The 16,006-nt window shown below is 48.0% G+C and overlaps 2 protein-coding genes across 3 annotated transcripts in view; one reads left to right on the top strand and one right to left on the bottom strand.

Moving 5' to 3' along the window:
• The first annotated feature begins 2,647 nt into the window (after window positions 1-2,647).
• Window positions 2,648-16,006, top strand: part of ccs (copper chaperone for superoxide dismutase) — a 109,797-nt gene continuing 96,438 nt past the window's right edge. The window contains exon 1 of the mRNA XM_079491522.1: window positions 2,648-3,262. The gene's annotated coding sequence lies outside the window, so the exon portion shown is untranslated. The remainder of the gene's footprint in view (window positions 3,263-16,006) is intronic.
• The window catches only part of gal3st3 (galactose-3-O-sulfotransferase 3), a 64,630-nt gene continuing 56,051 nt past the window's right edge, over window positions 7,428-16,006 (bottom strand). Inside the window, exons 2-6 of one of the 2 annotated variants that reach the window (XR_013788579.1) lie at window positions 14,699-14,863; window positions 11,980-12,271; window positions 10,840-11,118; window positions 8,692-9,817; window positions 7,428-8,593 (exon numbers count right to left, since the gene is read on the bottom strand). Coding sequence is in view for 1 of the 2 variants with exons in the window: in XM_079490414.1 (XP_079346540.1) it covers window positions 8,960-9,817; window positions 10,840-11,118; window positions 11,980-12,271; window positions 14,699-14,781 (1,512 nt within the window). In the remaining variant the exon portion in view is untranslated. Of the gene's footprint in view, window positions 9,818-10,839; window positions 11,119-11,979; window positions 12,272-14,698; window positions 14,864-16,006 lie in introns of both variants that reach the window. The other variant, XM_079490414.1, reaches the window with a different exon arrangement.

Genomic DNA, 16,006 nt, shown 5'->3' with positions numbered 1-16,006 from the left:
AGAGGGGGGGGGGGGGGGGAGACAAAAGTGATGAATAGAGACTACTAGTGTAGAGTGTATAATTTTTTGGGGGCGTTCAAGGAAAGGACGTTGGTGCTTTTCAAATTAGTTTAGATTCTCCGTGAATGAAACGTGTGTGGTGATTGGTGTAGCGCGGCACTCGGTGCCACGCTACGAGCTTGTAGATCTGCTATTTTTGAAAAACGTGAAAATGTGGTGAAAATCGTTGAATATATTCTTTCAGAGCTAACGTTTTTAACTCAAATCTTTGCTTCTGGTGGGGTCCCTGGAACAAATTTTTTTCAGATGGGGGTCTGCGGCCAATTACATATAATTTTGAGGTCCTTGTCAGCACCACTGACATAGAAACATGGGTTTTTTCAGAAAACTGTTAGGATTTAGAAGCCTTTGTTTTTAGAATCGGCCTCATATCAGGTCTAAAGAAATTTGAGTATACTTCTTCCACCAGCGAGGGAGCTGAGAGACACAGGGAGAGAGTGAGACAAACAGAAAAACAGAGAGAGAGACACACAGAGAGAGAGAGAGAGAGAGAAGGAATGTGAGGGAGATTAATGGGGAAGATGAAGAAGGTGAGACCATCAAAGACGTGTGCAGTCATTTATTGTCGCCATTTCCAAGACCGATGTGCCTGATTTAATTATTATTACACTTGACCTTTGTCATACAAAATAGCAGATCTACAAGCTCACAACATGTCGCGCCGCCCAGCATTAGTGAGCTTGTGAATCGGCTATTTTCATAGCAAGACACACTGTCGTAGGAAAGATAGAAAAAAAAATGTCAGGAGGATGAAAGAAAATGGAGGTACATTTTCTTTTGTTGTTGGTGCAGGTGGGGGTGGGGGGGGGAGGCAGCAAGCAGCATCACAGCAGGAGGCGATGCCATGGTGACAGTCCATCACACAGTGTGTGTGTGTGTGTGTGTGTGTGTGTGCGTGTGCGTGTGTGTGTGTGATCTCATCTCATCTCATCAGTATACCTGTCAACGGGATCAAATGTGTTAAGGACATCACGTCTTCCTTAATTATTACTGAATGTTTTATGTAAAGCACATTGAAGTGCCTCGTTGAGGTGCGCTGTACAAATATAAACCTGCCATGACCTCCGAATGAAGAAATCCGAGAAATGTTCCAGACATAATTCTCCTTACTGTACATGATGACTCCATGGACCACACTGACTGCACCTGATGTTCCCTCTCTTCTCCTTTACATCAGTACCTTTGACCCGTGTTCAGGCCCGGATTAACAATGGAATTTAGTGGCTCTTAACCCATTTAGACCTGAGCTTGATTCTACAAAATGTCTTCTAAATCCTGACCGTTTTCTGAAAAACCCTACCCTCGTAAAAAGTGTCCTTCTTGATTGTGTTACGACGTGCACACGAATCACATACATGCACGCGTGTGAATTTGCGCGTGTATTGAGCCTTTTGATTTGATATATAGCGCCAGGGCCCTGTGTGTGTGTGTGTGTGTGTGTGTGTGTGTGTGTGTGTGTGTGTGTGTGTGTGTGTGTGTGTGTGTGTGTGTGTGTGTGTGTGTGTGTGTGTGTGTGTGTGTGTGTGTGTGTGTGTGTGTGTGTGTGTGTGTGTGTGTGTGTGTGAGAGACACATGATTAGTTTAAATATAGTATAGTTGTCAAAAGGCCTGTTTTGCATTTAGCGTTCTCTCCTCTGGGAAGCAATTTGTTCATTGTTTAAACAGAGAGCCAGGACACAGACACAGAGGTATAATTCTGAAGGACTGATTGCATTCTCCAGCGTCTCACTGGGACCTTCTGGAGGGAGCCAGCCATTTGGAACCAGAATTCTAATTGTAGACGCTGTCGTTCTACATTATGGCTCTATATTCACAAGCAGCCATATTGGAAATAAATCTGGCCTCGTTCCTGTTGCCAATGATACTAATGAAGGCTCTGTTCCATTTAAAGATGGAGTGCTGTGATGTTTGTATTTTTTTCATGTGTTTATGAGGTGACAGTACTTCATTAGACCCCTCGGTGTGGTTGTTATGTGCAATGATGTCTTCCCTTTGTATTTAGGGTTTCTTCCTGGAGGCTGAAACCTTGACAGTCAAACGTATGTAGGGCGGCTGTGGCTCAGGAGGTAGATCAGGTCGTCCAATGATCCCTGTGTCGGCGGTTCGAATCCTGGCTCCTCCTGTCCACGTGTCGAAGTATCCTTGGGCAAGACACTGAACCCTACATTGCATCCAATGAGTCGGTCGGTGTGAGCTCGCCACCATTGGTGTGTGAATGTGGGAAGTGAGGACGCTGGCGTCGACTGTTCGCCGCTTCACCTCCCAATGTATGAATGAATGAACCATTGTAAAGCGCTTTGAGCACTTGGAAAAGCGTGCGTGCGTGCGTGCGTGCGTGCGTGCGTGCGTGCGTGCGTGCGTGCGTGCGTGCGTGACTCTTACATTAACTGCATAAATCCACAGACAGACCACAAAACATTCACTCTCAGACGACTGTGAAATCATTTCATCTTTTATTGTTCAACATTTGCCATTTCCCACTGTACAAATATTTGGGGCCCCTAGCGCTGATTGTCTGTAGCCATTTTGTTCAGAGGCCCCCCCTCCCCATCCCCCCCCTCCCCACCCCCCCCAATCATCCCCCAAACAAACCGCCACAACTTGGTCACTGAGCAGAAAAAAACAAAAAAGTTTCACGTTTTCCTTTTCAGTATTTCAACACAGAGTTCAATAAATAGAGTATGGAAATAAAGGTTAAATAGAATAAAGAGACAATTGCTGTCACAGGGAAATGATGATGATGATAAAAAAGCCTGTCATTTTCACCCACACTGTACACTGTATATGCACCGTCTTCCTTTCATCATGGCAGCTACAGCGACGACAAACAAAAATAGAACAAACAAAATAATGCAGGGACCTTCACAGAGATCCAGGAACTCGTTGAGTAGATGCTTATGCAAAAGAAGCAAAGCATTTTCCTTTTAAGACTGTTTATGCGCGTGTTCTTTTTCTCCTTCAGTTCTTTTAAGAAAGAAAGTTCACTATGTATACAAGATAAGTTAGTATGAAGAGATGATGATATGTTCTTTTTTCCCCCCTCTTTTTTTAATACACGGAAGATGAACATTGGAAGATGATCAAGAAACACACTACTGTCGTATTAAGACACAGAGCAGCCAACCAAGCACAGGAGCTGTACAGTCAAAGAGCACTTAATGGCGGCCAGGACAGACCGAACGCAACGATGAACGGTGTGTTGGTGAGTACGCTGACTGCCTGTTCCTCGCCTGAAGGCTCATTCATAGTCTGGATTTTCGGTGGTGAGGTGACCACCGCTCCGGTGGTGAGGTGACCACCGGAGCTGAAATAACGTTGAGCGGTGGTGAGTAAAAACAGAGAGAAGGGCTGGGGCGGTGGCGGTGGTTTGCTCTTCACCGCGGCTCAGTGACGTCATGTTGTAGTTCGGTGGTCACCTCACCACCGAAAATCCAGACTATGAATGAGCCTTTAGAGACCTACAGTTCAGACAGTCTGATTTATTAACTTTTTGAGACACTGCCCCATCTGGCGGAGTCAGGTTAGACAACAACAGGAAAAGCCTTAATGTCAGGCTCTGAGTTGGTCAAAACACCTCGTTCAAATAGTACCGTAATAATAGCAATTATGTATTGTGTGGTGGTGCTTTTGGTGCCGGATTGGCTGGGCCAGGTTTCGCCATATATCATCATATTACTATTCAAGTGGCCCGTCTTTGTGTGAGTGCTTCTAGCTGATCTGAGTGACTCTGATGTGGCAGACGTACCCCGTCCATCTGACGCACAGAGGCAGAACCAATGAACCAAGCAGTCACACACAAACATCATTAAGCCTAATTGTTTGACCTAGTTCTGTCTGGAATACACACATAACCCCCCCTCCTCCACACACGCACCCCGTTATTTCAGGGTCTGTGGGGGTCAATCCACTTTCAAGTCAGAGAAACTTTGAGTACATTTATTTTTTTACTCGAGATGTAAACATTTTAGCACATTGAGAGACAGCCTGGGTTAAAGATGGGATTAATGTGGTGGTGGTACCCACACACGCACTTAACACTCTTCTTCGGTTCTCTCTACACACACACACACACACACACACAAGCACACACACGCTCAATTCAAATGGGTGTTCCATTGTTAACAAATGAAAGCCTAGTTTGTCTCTACATGATTGACTGAATTGAAAGTGCAAGGACCCATAATAAATAATATAGTTTGTTTTTTCTTCTTTAAAGTGTTGTACAGTCAGACATAATATGAAGAACTAAACAGTAAAACAAGAGAGACTGTGGTATATAGAGGTGTTGTAGTCGAGGTATAACACAACACGATGCATCCAGTGTTGATTTCGTCGACTAATACTATAAGACAATGTTCGTCGACTACCTTTTTTCACTGACGAAAACTAAATGGAAACTATATGAAAACTAAGCTATGATGACTAAAACTAAGACTAAATATATTGACAATTTCGTCAACAAATAAAAACTAGACTAAAATGTTAGGAAGGGACTAGTGGACAAGAGATCCAGTATAAGTCATCGTATACTTGGTTGCATGCTAAAAATAGCCAATCTACAAGCTTGTAGATCGGCTATTTTCAGCAAGTGTAAAATCAGCCATTACAATGGCATCAAGGCCCGCCAAAATACATTTTAGTCGACTAAATCAACTCTATATTTAGTCGACTAAAACCAGACTAACACTAAAACAATCCAGGTGACTAAAAGTGACAAACTAAGTGAAAACTATTCAAGAGACTATGACTAAAAAAAATCTAAATTTGCTGTCAAAAACAACACTGGATGCATCACACAACCTAGAGTGAATCATTGCTTTCGTAGCCTTGCTCGCCAGTCATTTAGCAGTAATCTAACATTCACCAAAACCTCTCGTAGTACAGTAAGCAGTAGCAGTGATGTTTTCATGATTATACAATGGGAGAGTTCTAGAATTATATACTGTGTTAAACAGAAATATATTAAAAAATAAATAAGAAAACAATCCACTTTTACGATATCCAGTGTTTTCACTATAGTAGTTGTGCAGCAGACTCACGTACAGTACAAGTACAGTACAGTGCCAAATCAGGTCCGTTTTCCCAGTATTAAGTGGTAAAATGCAGTGGCGTGCACAGACATTTAGAGGGGCAGGTGCTCAAGTGAAAAAAGGGCACCTTGTGCAGTGCGTGGAACCGGCAGGTTGCCTTAATAGTGTGAGATTTATAGCTTTTGGGGCATAAATAATATATTAGAAGCTTTTTTTTTATCAAGAATTGATCAATGTCCACATACTGTACACTGTAAAAAACAAAACTCTTTTTTCCAAAGGGCACATTGCTGTCCAGAGGGCAAGGGCAGGTGGTGCTCTAGCACCCCCTAGTGTCTATCTGTGCACGCCACTGGTAAAATGATACCGTTCCTAGTTACACTTCAGTTCCATACTGTATATACTGTATTTATAGGCCTACTTAAGTTCTATTATGCAGTCAGTACCTCAGTCCTCCAGGTCCTTATAGCCTCCACATTTATCCCAGTAAGACCCACAGAGTCCTGTGGGTTTGCTTTGAAATTACTGTAGCCTACAACAATACTGCCACCAAAAGCTTGTGCGTGCGTATATGTGTGTCCATGTGCGTGTGTGTGTATCCGTGTGCGTGTGTGTGTGTGCATGTGCGTGTGTGTGTGTGCGCGTGGTGGCGGCTAAGCACTTTCACCTAATCAAGTCAAGAGAGAGAATTTCAAAGCGAGTGCACTTTATGTCAATGTGCATTTTTCTTCCCTCCCCCAGAAGTGGCTTATTTTGCGCTTTGCTAAAACATAATAATTCAAAAATAAATATTTTATACAGTTTGTGACCTGCCTTGTTCAGTTTTATTTTGTCTTTAAGAGGCGTGTGGTCGACATGTTGCATTAAATTAATGGCAAAAACACAGTCTTTGACCAGTGTTTCATGATACAAAAAAAATAACATTAGAAATACAGCAATGGAAATTGTGAAATCCAAATAATAAATAATACAAACTTTCAACAACACGTGCGCGTGCGCACACACACACACACACACACACACACACACACACACACACACACACACACACACACACACACACACACACACACACACACACACACACACACACACACACACACACACACACACACACACACACAAAGAGACCCGCCCATGGCACACCCCACCCAGAGCAAAATAATGACTTCAAGTTAGGGCTGGCTGACTTCAAATAAATAAGATCATTTTCATTAAAAAAAAAAGATTTCTTTGTTTTTGTCGAATTCCTGGGCCAGTAATCCAATATTTTGAACGATTGATATTTTGAACAACAAGAGGGTCTGTGGCCTAATCAATGCTTTATCAAATTTAATAGGGGGCCCATGAAAATCATAAAAGTTGAGAATCACTGTCTTTAAAACCGACCCTTTGGTGTGGTTTGGGCTTTAAAGTGAGTAGAGATTTAAAAACAGAAATGAAAAACAGGAAATTCTATCTTTCCCATTCTGGCTTCAACGCTGGCACCGCATGGCATCCCGCTCCGTGGTCTCCTAATGAAAGCGTGGCTGCTGCCTGCCCTGCGCTGCGCTGCGTGGTGTAACCAGAGACCGGCGTCCAAAGAGGCGCCTTGAGACCTTGAGTGATTAAATATTCAAACTGCTTCGTTCGCTGCGGCTGTGCTCAGTGTCTTGGAGCCGGTCTGGTCCAGAATGCTGCTACGGTCGTTGTTGTTGTTGTTGGTTTTTTGTTTTTTTTGGCGCTCGTGTGTGCGTGTGTGTCTGTGTGCGTGCGTGCGTGCGTGCGTGCGTGCTTGCGTGCGTGCGTGCGTGCGTGCGTGCGTGCGTGCGTATTATCTTACACGGTTGGCTTGCTGGTGGAATAATAATGGCATCCACGCCATAAGAGATGGGACTAGAGATCTTATTGCCATAACACACAAACACATGCACACGCGCACACGTACACACACACGCACGCACACACACAGACACACACACAGTGTCTGATTGCTCTACTGTTGCCTGGTGAGGGGGCGGCAGTGTGTCGGCGGGGGGGGGCGGTCATGAAGAAAGCGACGGGTCAGAGTTATTCTGTGTACCTATATCGCTGAACTGGAGGGCTTGTAGGAGGCATGAAAGGAGCGAGAGACGAGAGAACGAGTGAGATATTCAAAGGTCTGACAGACGAGTCCCCCGTCTCGGGGGTGTGTGTGCATGTGTGCATGCGTGTGTGCATGCGTGTGTGCATGCGTGCGTGCGTGCATTCACACTCTGCATGATTCACACAGCCGTATAACAGCGTCTTCAGGCTGACCCCCCCCCCCCTCCTCCTCCTCCCCAACCGCCCACACACACCCACTCTCCTTTCCTCTCTCTCTCTCTCTCCTTTCTGCTTATTTTTGATCTATTTTTCGCTCGCTCTGTCCCATCTGTCTCCCTCCTCCTCCTCCTCCCTCTCTCACTGTTCTCGCCTGTTCTCATCTGCCTGCCTGCCTCTCTCTCTCTCTCTCTCTCTCTCTCTCTCTCTCTCTCTCTCTCTCTCTCTCTCTCTTTCTCTCTCTCGGGGGCCGACGTACCTTCCGTATAAATCTGCATGCCGTATCCTCTGTGTTTGTCTTTCTAACGTGTTGGTTTTTCTCGCAGCGAGCGTCGTGTGTCTCTGTTTTACATTACATCCTAAAATGGTGCACATAATGAGGAGAGGGCAAAGAGATGAGAATTAACGGCCTTTTTTCGGTGACCTAAAGTGGCATATGTTTGGAAGAGAGACATAGAATGAAAGTGAGTGTGTGTGTGTGTGTGTGTGTGTGTGTGTGTGTGTGTGTGTGTGTGTGTGTGTGTGTGTGAGAGAGAGAGAGAGGGAACAAATGAGAAAGACAGAAACATGATACTCGTCCAGTGTGGCAGGCACAAAGCCCACTCTGTCTCTTACAATGGGCCTGATTTTGCCACTTCGCAATTGAGCCCCAGACACACAGACGGACACGCACACATATGCACGCACACACACATACACACGCACGCACACGTACGCACAGCCATGCTTCAAAGTCTCAGACAACCTCTCAACCGCTCAAAGAGCCATTCCCACTCCCTCCGCTGTTTGGACTTTTTGACATGTGCATTCAAAGCTCTGTCCCAGCAGGTCCACCTTCTGTCATTGTCATGCCCTCGTTTTTGTGTTCTGTCCTGACTGAGCCCCAGATACAGTTCCACAGGCAGAAGAGTTTTTATTCTGTCCTGACTGAGCCCCAGATACGGTTCCACAGGGCAGAAGAGTTTTTGTTCCGTACCTGAGCCCCAGATACGGTTCCACAGGGCAGAAGAGTTTTTGTTCCGTACCTGAGCCCCAGATACGGTTCCACAGGGCAGAAGAGTTTTTGTTCCGTACCTGAGCCCCAGATACGGTTCCACAGGGCAGAAGAGTTTTTGTTCCGTACCTGAGCCCCAGATACGGTTCCACAGGCAGAAGAGTTTTTATTCTATCCTGACTGAGCCCCAGATACGGTTCCACAGGGCAGAAGAGTTTTTGTTCCGTACCTGAGCCCCAGATACGGTTCCACAGGGCAGAAGAGTTTTTGTTCCGTACCTGAGCCCCAGATACGGTTCCACAGGGCAGAAGAGTTTTTGTTCCGTACCTGAGCCCCAGATACGGTTCCACAGGGCAGAAGAGGAGTCCCAAAAGCCGCTCGCTCAGGACCGGAGGGGACAGAGAGGAGACGACAGACATTCAACGTTCCAACTCCCAACATTTACAACCCTTTAAAAACCCATCGCTGCGCCTCGTATATCCCAGGCGTCAAGGGGGGCTCTATAGGACGCTGCAGTCTGCTGTCCTCTCTCTCTCTATACCTACAGTCTCAGTCTGCTGCCTGCGTTCATATGTCTGGTTTGTCCAGCCTTTTTTTACGAGGCCTGGGTCTGCAGTGACGATCTAAGCTGGGTGGTCCGACCCTGCTGGGGGGGGACTCCCCCCTGGGGGGCGGGCTGCGGTGGCGTGCTGGTGGAGCCCCCCCCCTGGCCCCCCGGGGGAGGGGGCGCGGCGGCAGGGGGGCTGTGGTCGACCCCCACCCGCAGGTGACGAGGCAGGACGGAGCGCATGGCGGTCTGCTGCTGCATGATAGGCTGCTGCGGCGGCCGCAGAGGGTAGCTCCGCCTGTAGCGCAGCGACTGCGATCGCAGCAGGTTGCGTGTGTACTGCACCTCGGGCATGATGAGCTTCAGGCAGAGCTCCTGCTGCTGGGCGGCCTGCTGCTGCTGCTGGGCGGTGGACGACGACCCCCCGGCCCCGCCCGGCCCCCCGCCGCCGCCGCCCTGGGCGCCCTGGCTGAGGTTGGCCGTGCTGGGCAGGTCGTAGCCCACGATGTCCACCTTGGCGCTGGGCTGCCACGGCCGCAGGTCCTTGTTCTTGATCTGCGCGGCCGAGCGCAGCTGCGGCATGCGGCCGCCGAAGCAGCCGCGCATCAGCCGCTCCTGGGCGCGCCGCAGCAGGGCGACCTCGCGGGCCACGCAGGCGGGGCCCAGCGCCGCCAGCTTGCGCCACAGCGAGGCGTTGAAGTGGTCGTAGAGGCGCGCGTCCAGCCAGTTCCAGGCGCGGATCTTGGCGGGCAGCGCGGGCGTCAGGCTGCGCTTGGAGCCCGGCGTTCGCATGTTGAGCTTCACGTACAGCACGTCGTCCAGGTCCCAGGAGAGCAGCCGGCGCAGCAGGACGAGGGACTCGTCGAAGTGCTCGGCGATCATCACCAGAGAGAAGGAGCGCTCCACCTGCAGGAGGAGGAGGAGAGATCACGTTGGGTCAGGGGTGCACCGTATTATCGGAATCAGCCATAATAAAAATGCCGTATCGGTATCGGATCAGTCCTCAAAATGATACCGATCATTTAATCGGTTTGCACCAGCAAAAATAAATACATAAATGAAGGCCTGGGCCATGGCTCAGCGGTCCAGGCACCTTGACTGGTAAGCCAGCTTTACAGCGTGTTGCGGGTTCGAGTCCCGATCCTGACGAACTTCGCTGTGTGTCTTCCCCCCTATCTCTCTCCCCCCTTCTGTCTATACTATCATCTGTCAAATAAAGGCAAAACCCCCCCCCCAAAAAAATCTTAAAAAATAATAATTATAAATCAAAAGTGTCTAGTACCTCTAGTCTAGAACAAAAGCCCTTAAGTAGAAATAAATACATTTTTCCACATTTAATTTGTGTCATTCAGTTGTGAAAACAGACACTTGCTGAAAATAGCCTATCTACATTAAAGCTCACAACGAGCTTCCATCCATCCATCTTCAACCGCTTATCCGTAGTCGGGTCGCGGGGGCAACAGCTCCACCAGAGTGCTCCATACTTCCCTCTCCTGAGCAACATTAGTGACTTCCTCCTGGGGGATTCCGAGACGTTCCAAGGCCAGTGAGTCGATGTGTTTCCTCCAACTGCGCCTTGGTCTGCCCCGGGGTCTCCTCCCAGTGGGACGTGCATCGAGGACCTCCCTAGGGAGGCGCCCGAGAGGCATCCTAACCAGATGCCCAAACCACCTCAGCTGACTCCTTTCCAACAACGAGCTTGTAGATCGAATATTTTCGATAAAATCTAAAACTAGACTAACAGTACAACATTCCAGGTGACACAAATGTGACTAAAACTAAATGAAAACTATTTAAGAGACTAATGACTTAGTTTTCCAAATTTGCTGTCAAAAAACAACACTGCTGGATCACAAGCCGAATTTTAGTGCAACAAACTGACAATAAAGTCCTATATATTATCATATCATTATCATCGTTATTATCACCTCCGCCACGAAGGCACGCGCGTACGCCTGGTCCGTGGCCGGCCGGTCCTTGTCGCCGCCCAGGTCGAAGGTCAAGGTGTTGCGTGCGTACATGCTGTCCTTCTCGTCGGCGCGGTAGTAGCGCCACGGCTCCTCCAGGAAGGCCTCCAGCGAGCCGTTGGGAACGCGCTTGAAGCTCTGACAGTACTGGTTGTAGTAGCTGAACAGAGACTCGAACATGGCGCCCGGCTCGCGCACGATGGTCAAGTAGACGGTGTCGTTGGGCATGAGGCGCGCCACCTGTAAAGTAAAGTAAGTGAATATGTTGAGTTAGTTGCTGCGAGAGTTCGAGGTCTAGCCAACACCAGCTCGGGATTCCTGGATCTCTGCCCTCCACAATTTCCTATCCAACATCAGGTTCTTGAGCTCTTCAGTGCTACAGCACGTCTACATAGGTGGTACACTTTTTTCCCCTCCTGGCTTTGCCCTGGGTTGGCTCCCATAGGGTCAATTTACTTGCCTCAAGTTCTGGGTGCCTGACGCAGTGCCCTGCCAGCCTCATCCTTCTCTCTCTGACTTTGTCCGTGACCCGTGGTAGGTCCCCATAGAGGTCCACATTCCGTCCGGAATAAGTGAATAAGTAAGGTGGAATGAGTTGCCCAAAAACATTAAAACTATACCAGCTCCAGCTATCACTTTTTTTAACCCATGTAGACCTGAGGTCAGATTCAAAAAATATGTATTCTAAATCCTAAAAGTTTTCAGAAAATCCTATGTTTCTATGTCAGTGTTGCTAGCTGCAACCTTTTTCATGTCAAGGACCCCCAGAATTATCTGTATTTGGCCAAGGACCCCCCATCTGAAATTACGTTGTTCCAGGGACCCCCCCCCCCCCCCCCCCAGAAGCAAAGATTTGAGTTAAAAAACGTGCACTCTGAAAGAATATATATTCAAAGATTTGCGACACATTTTCACGATAAAAAAAAAAAAGAAACAGATCTACAAGCTCGTAGTGCGGCAGCTTGTAGATCTGCTATTTTTCAATAGCTAAAGTATAACAATGCTTAAAACAACCAAAAGGAGATGTTTTAACGTGTATTTTCTGTACATGTAAAAAAACATTGTCATAAATGAATAAACGTAATCAATACTAATCCTGACCTCGGCTCGGTCGAAGCGCATGTGGCTGGTGATGATGTTGGCGGGCAGCGTGTGCGGGTGCACGAAGTGCGCGGCGAAGGCGCGCGGGTAGCAGAACTGGTGGACGCAGGCCTGCACGGGCAGCGCCACCGTCAGGTTGTTGCGCTCGCCGAAGCGGAACAGCAGGTTCTGCATGGTGGTGCTGGCCGTCTTGTGCGTCTTCAGGAAGGCCACGTTGGCGTGCTTGGGCCTCAGGCCGGGGGACGGGTGGGAGCGCAGCGCCGGGCAGCCCAGGTGGAAAGCCTCCATGGTCCTGGAAGGGGGGGGAGGAGAGAGAGGGAATATATTTGTTTTATTATCCCATTTTACTGGCCTACCGGCATGTGCACTTAAAGGTATATTCAGTGATTTCACTTAATTCAAATATCACTTATCTTTTCTTATTTTTTGGATAATCCTCCCTACTATAAAGTGTGCTGACCATATAAGGAGTTCCTCCCTGTCCCCCAGTGAGCCCCTGGAGTCAAAAAACCATAGTTTCGGTTTGTGCTTTGGGTGGCAAAGCCTTCATCCAATCAGGATGAGAGGGGCCTTCCTCCAATCATGATTGAGTGGGGGGCGGGCCTTGGTGCATGTGCTGTTGGTCTGTTGTACTTCCCCCACTGTAGAGCGTGTGCATGTGCACATCTTTTTTCCAAATCACCAAATCACTGAATGCTCCTTTAAGCCTCTCCAACTGATCCAAAATGCCGCAGCTCGCTTGGTCTTCAACCAACCAAAATTCTCACATGTCTCCCCCCTTCTCCGCTCCCTCCATTGGCTCCCGTTCGCTGCCCGCACAGAATACAAAACTGATGCTGGCATTCAAAGCAACCAAAGGTATGGCTCCCCCATATCTTGCAAGTATGATCGAACCCTACAAACCCTCCCGTGCGCTGAGATCAGCCAACGCAGGGAAGCTGGAAGTACCTTCATTAAAAACGCCGGGACAACGCTCCACACGTCCCAAACTCTTCTCCCTTCTGGCTCCAAAACTATGGAATGCACTTCCCATTACAATCAGAACTGCAGCCTCACTCCCAATCTTCCGCCGTAGTCTGAAAACCCACCTTTTTCAGACTCCATCATGGCCCGTAGGTAGCACTTGCCCTAGCCCCTTAGATAAGCACTTTATGTAGACTTAGATAGCATTTTATACAGACTTATAGCATGTGACGTGTAGACAGCACTAGAATTGCATTGTCGTGTAGTCATAGCAAAAACAGGAAGTCCAGAAAATGCAAAAACCTTACAGAAGGAGAACTATGCAATACATATATATGTATTGTATAATTCTCGTTCTGTAAGGTTTTACATATATATTTACATATATACTTCTGTTTTTCTGTTTTTTACCTTGTACTTTGTTTAGTTTCGCCTTTTTGGACTTCCTCGTTTTCTGCTTTGTACTTTTGGAACGTTTGGCCTTTTTTTTGCTCTCCTGAGAGTTACTGCTTGGCAAATACTACTTTGATTGTAAAGCTAAGCTGCTTTCTGCTTTAACAAATCACTTATTTTGAAACTACTTTGCTTGTGGGCTCTGCATTTTTGGGTTCAGTTCTGCTAGCGTGACAGAACGAGAGAAATAAGGAGTTGGAAAAGATATGATCGTTTTAGACTCCTCAGAAGAGGACAATTATTATGCAGAGAAGTGCCTACGGAATGCAGACAAAGGGAACAGAGATGGAAGAAGACATTAGCGAAGCAGGAACGATAAAAGAACGGCAGAGCAATGGCCTGTCAGATTTCTAACCCATTTAGACCTGTCTTCTAAATAAATGTTTCTACGTGTCAGTGGTTCTCAAACTATTTCATGTCAAGAACCCCCAGAATTATCTGTATTTGGCCACGGGCCCCCATCTGAAAATATGTTGTTCCAGGGACCCCCTCCCCCAGAAACCAAGATTTGAGTAAAAAATGTTTGCCACATTTCCGCGATTTTTCCAAAAATAGCAGACCTATACAAGCTCATAGCGCGGCACTCGGTGCCGCGCTATGAGCTTGTAGATCTGCTATTTTTCAACAGCTAAAGTACAACATAATTCTTAAAAACACCGAAAAGGTGTTTCCCGCCCTGAACGGGCTATAAAGCTCCACTCTCTCTTATAATTGGTCCCTGGACCTTAAGAGGAGCACGGCGTCCTGTGAGAAGAAAACTCTCACATCTCCATATCTGGCAGCTATTAGAACAAGACGCCTCGATCTGCTGCGTGGAGTTCATCTCACTACAAACAACAAGATAACAGGACATTTCATTCCCCCCACCCACATGGCAATTATAGCGTTATGCAGATGAATGGGGTGTGTGTGTGTGTGTGTGTGTGTGTGTGTGTGTGTGTGTGTGTGTGTGTGTGTGTGTGTGTGTGTGTGTGTGTGTGTGTGTGTGTGTGTGTGTGTGTGTGTGTGTGTGTGTGTGTGTGTGTGTGTGTGTGTGTGTGTGTGTGTGGTACATCTAGGGAGTCTCTCTTGTTCTGGGTCAGGGTGCCCAGGTTGTGATTAAATCATTTTAAAAATTGTGCGCGTGTGTGTTCGTGCGGTGACTCACCAGCTCAGTTGTGTGTGTGTGCGCGTGTGTGTGTGTGTGTGTGTGTGCGTGTGCGGTCAGTGCGGTCACTCACCAGCTCAGGTGTGTGTGTGTGCGTGCATGTGTGCGCGCATGCGTGCGTGTGTGTGTGCGTGTGCGGTCAGTGCGGTCACTCACCAGTTCAGGTGACCTCCGCGGTGCAGCAGGAGGCTGACCGTACTGACGGCCACGACCGCCAGGAAGATCTTCTTCTGAGACATCCTCCTGTCCGTCCGTCCGTCTGTCTGTCTGTCTCACGGACCGTCTGTCTGTCTCACTGACCGCCTGTCTGTCTCACTGCCTCTGTAGGAGGAAGAGGAGAGAAGAGTGAGAGAGCTTCACACCATGAGGGAGAGAGAGACAGAGAGAGAGAGAGAGAGAGATGGACTCACAATGGGACTGGACAAATACAAAGGTATAGAGCAGTGATATTCAAACCTTTGCGTGCCAACAAGGGCCCTCAAATTTGAATGTATTTGGTTGCGGCTACCTACCGCTACAGGGAAATGCAAATGACAGACAGACATCACACACAAGGGGAGGAGGGAGGGAGGGAGGGAGCGTGGGATGGCAGACGGACGGACGGACGGACGGACGGACGGACGGACGGACGGACGGGTGGGAGGTAGAGAGAGAATAGAAAAAGAGGGCAGGTGGAGGTGTAATAATAATAATGGACAGAATGGGGGGGGGGGGGGGGAGGCAGGGGGGGCGGGGAGGGGGGAGACCAGGTGGTTGCAGAACGGGCCGTGAAAATGGGAGAGAGGCGCGGAATTATAGGGAGAGAACACGAGGAGAAAGGCAGGTGGAAAGATGAAAGGACCACCTCCTTTCATTCAGGTGGAGGTGCAACGAAGTGGAGAGAGAGAGAGAGAGAGAGAGAGAGAGAGAGAGAGAGAGAGAGAGAGAGAGAGAGAGAGAGAGAGAGAGAGAGAGAGAGAGAGAGAGAGAGAGAGAGAGAGAGAGAAAAAAGGTGAATATGAAAGCGAGGGAGGCACAGATTTATTCAACAAAGCAATTGCTGCGTCCGAACAGAGGTGGGAGGAATGAGCGTGGACCATGGGGACGGACGCGCAGAGAATGTCAGAGAGGCATGGAGGGCTGAAATTCTCTCAAACTTTTTGGTCAACAATAGAGAAAATAGCTGATCTATACAAGCTCAACAACGTGTCGCGCTGCGACACGTTGAGAGCTACTGAATATGTGGTGTAGTGGATTATTTAGAACTCACTCATCAGAGTCTTTAAGAAATAATCAAGGTAGAGAGTGGACTGAAACAATGTCACTTTTATTACAAGGAGTGGTCCGGACCAAATCCAGGGAGGAAGCATGAATGCAAGCCTCCTGAGCTGTTCACATGTGTCTCTCTTATACACAATGACAGAGCAAAAATACATTGGAGGTGTGGTCAGTGGACATGGAGGTGTGGTCAGTGGACATGGAGGT

This window comes from Electrona antarctica (genome assembly GCF_951216825.1).
Source record: "Electrona antarctica genome assembly, chromosome: 21".
NCBI lineage: Eukaryota > Metazoa > Chordata > Actinopteri > Myctophiformes > Myctophidae > Electrona > Electrona antarctica.
Note: the sequence above shows the minus strand (reverse complement) of the source record. Positions and strands in the feature narration are given on the sequence as shown.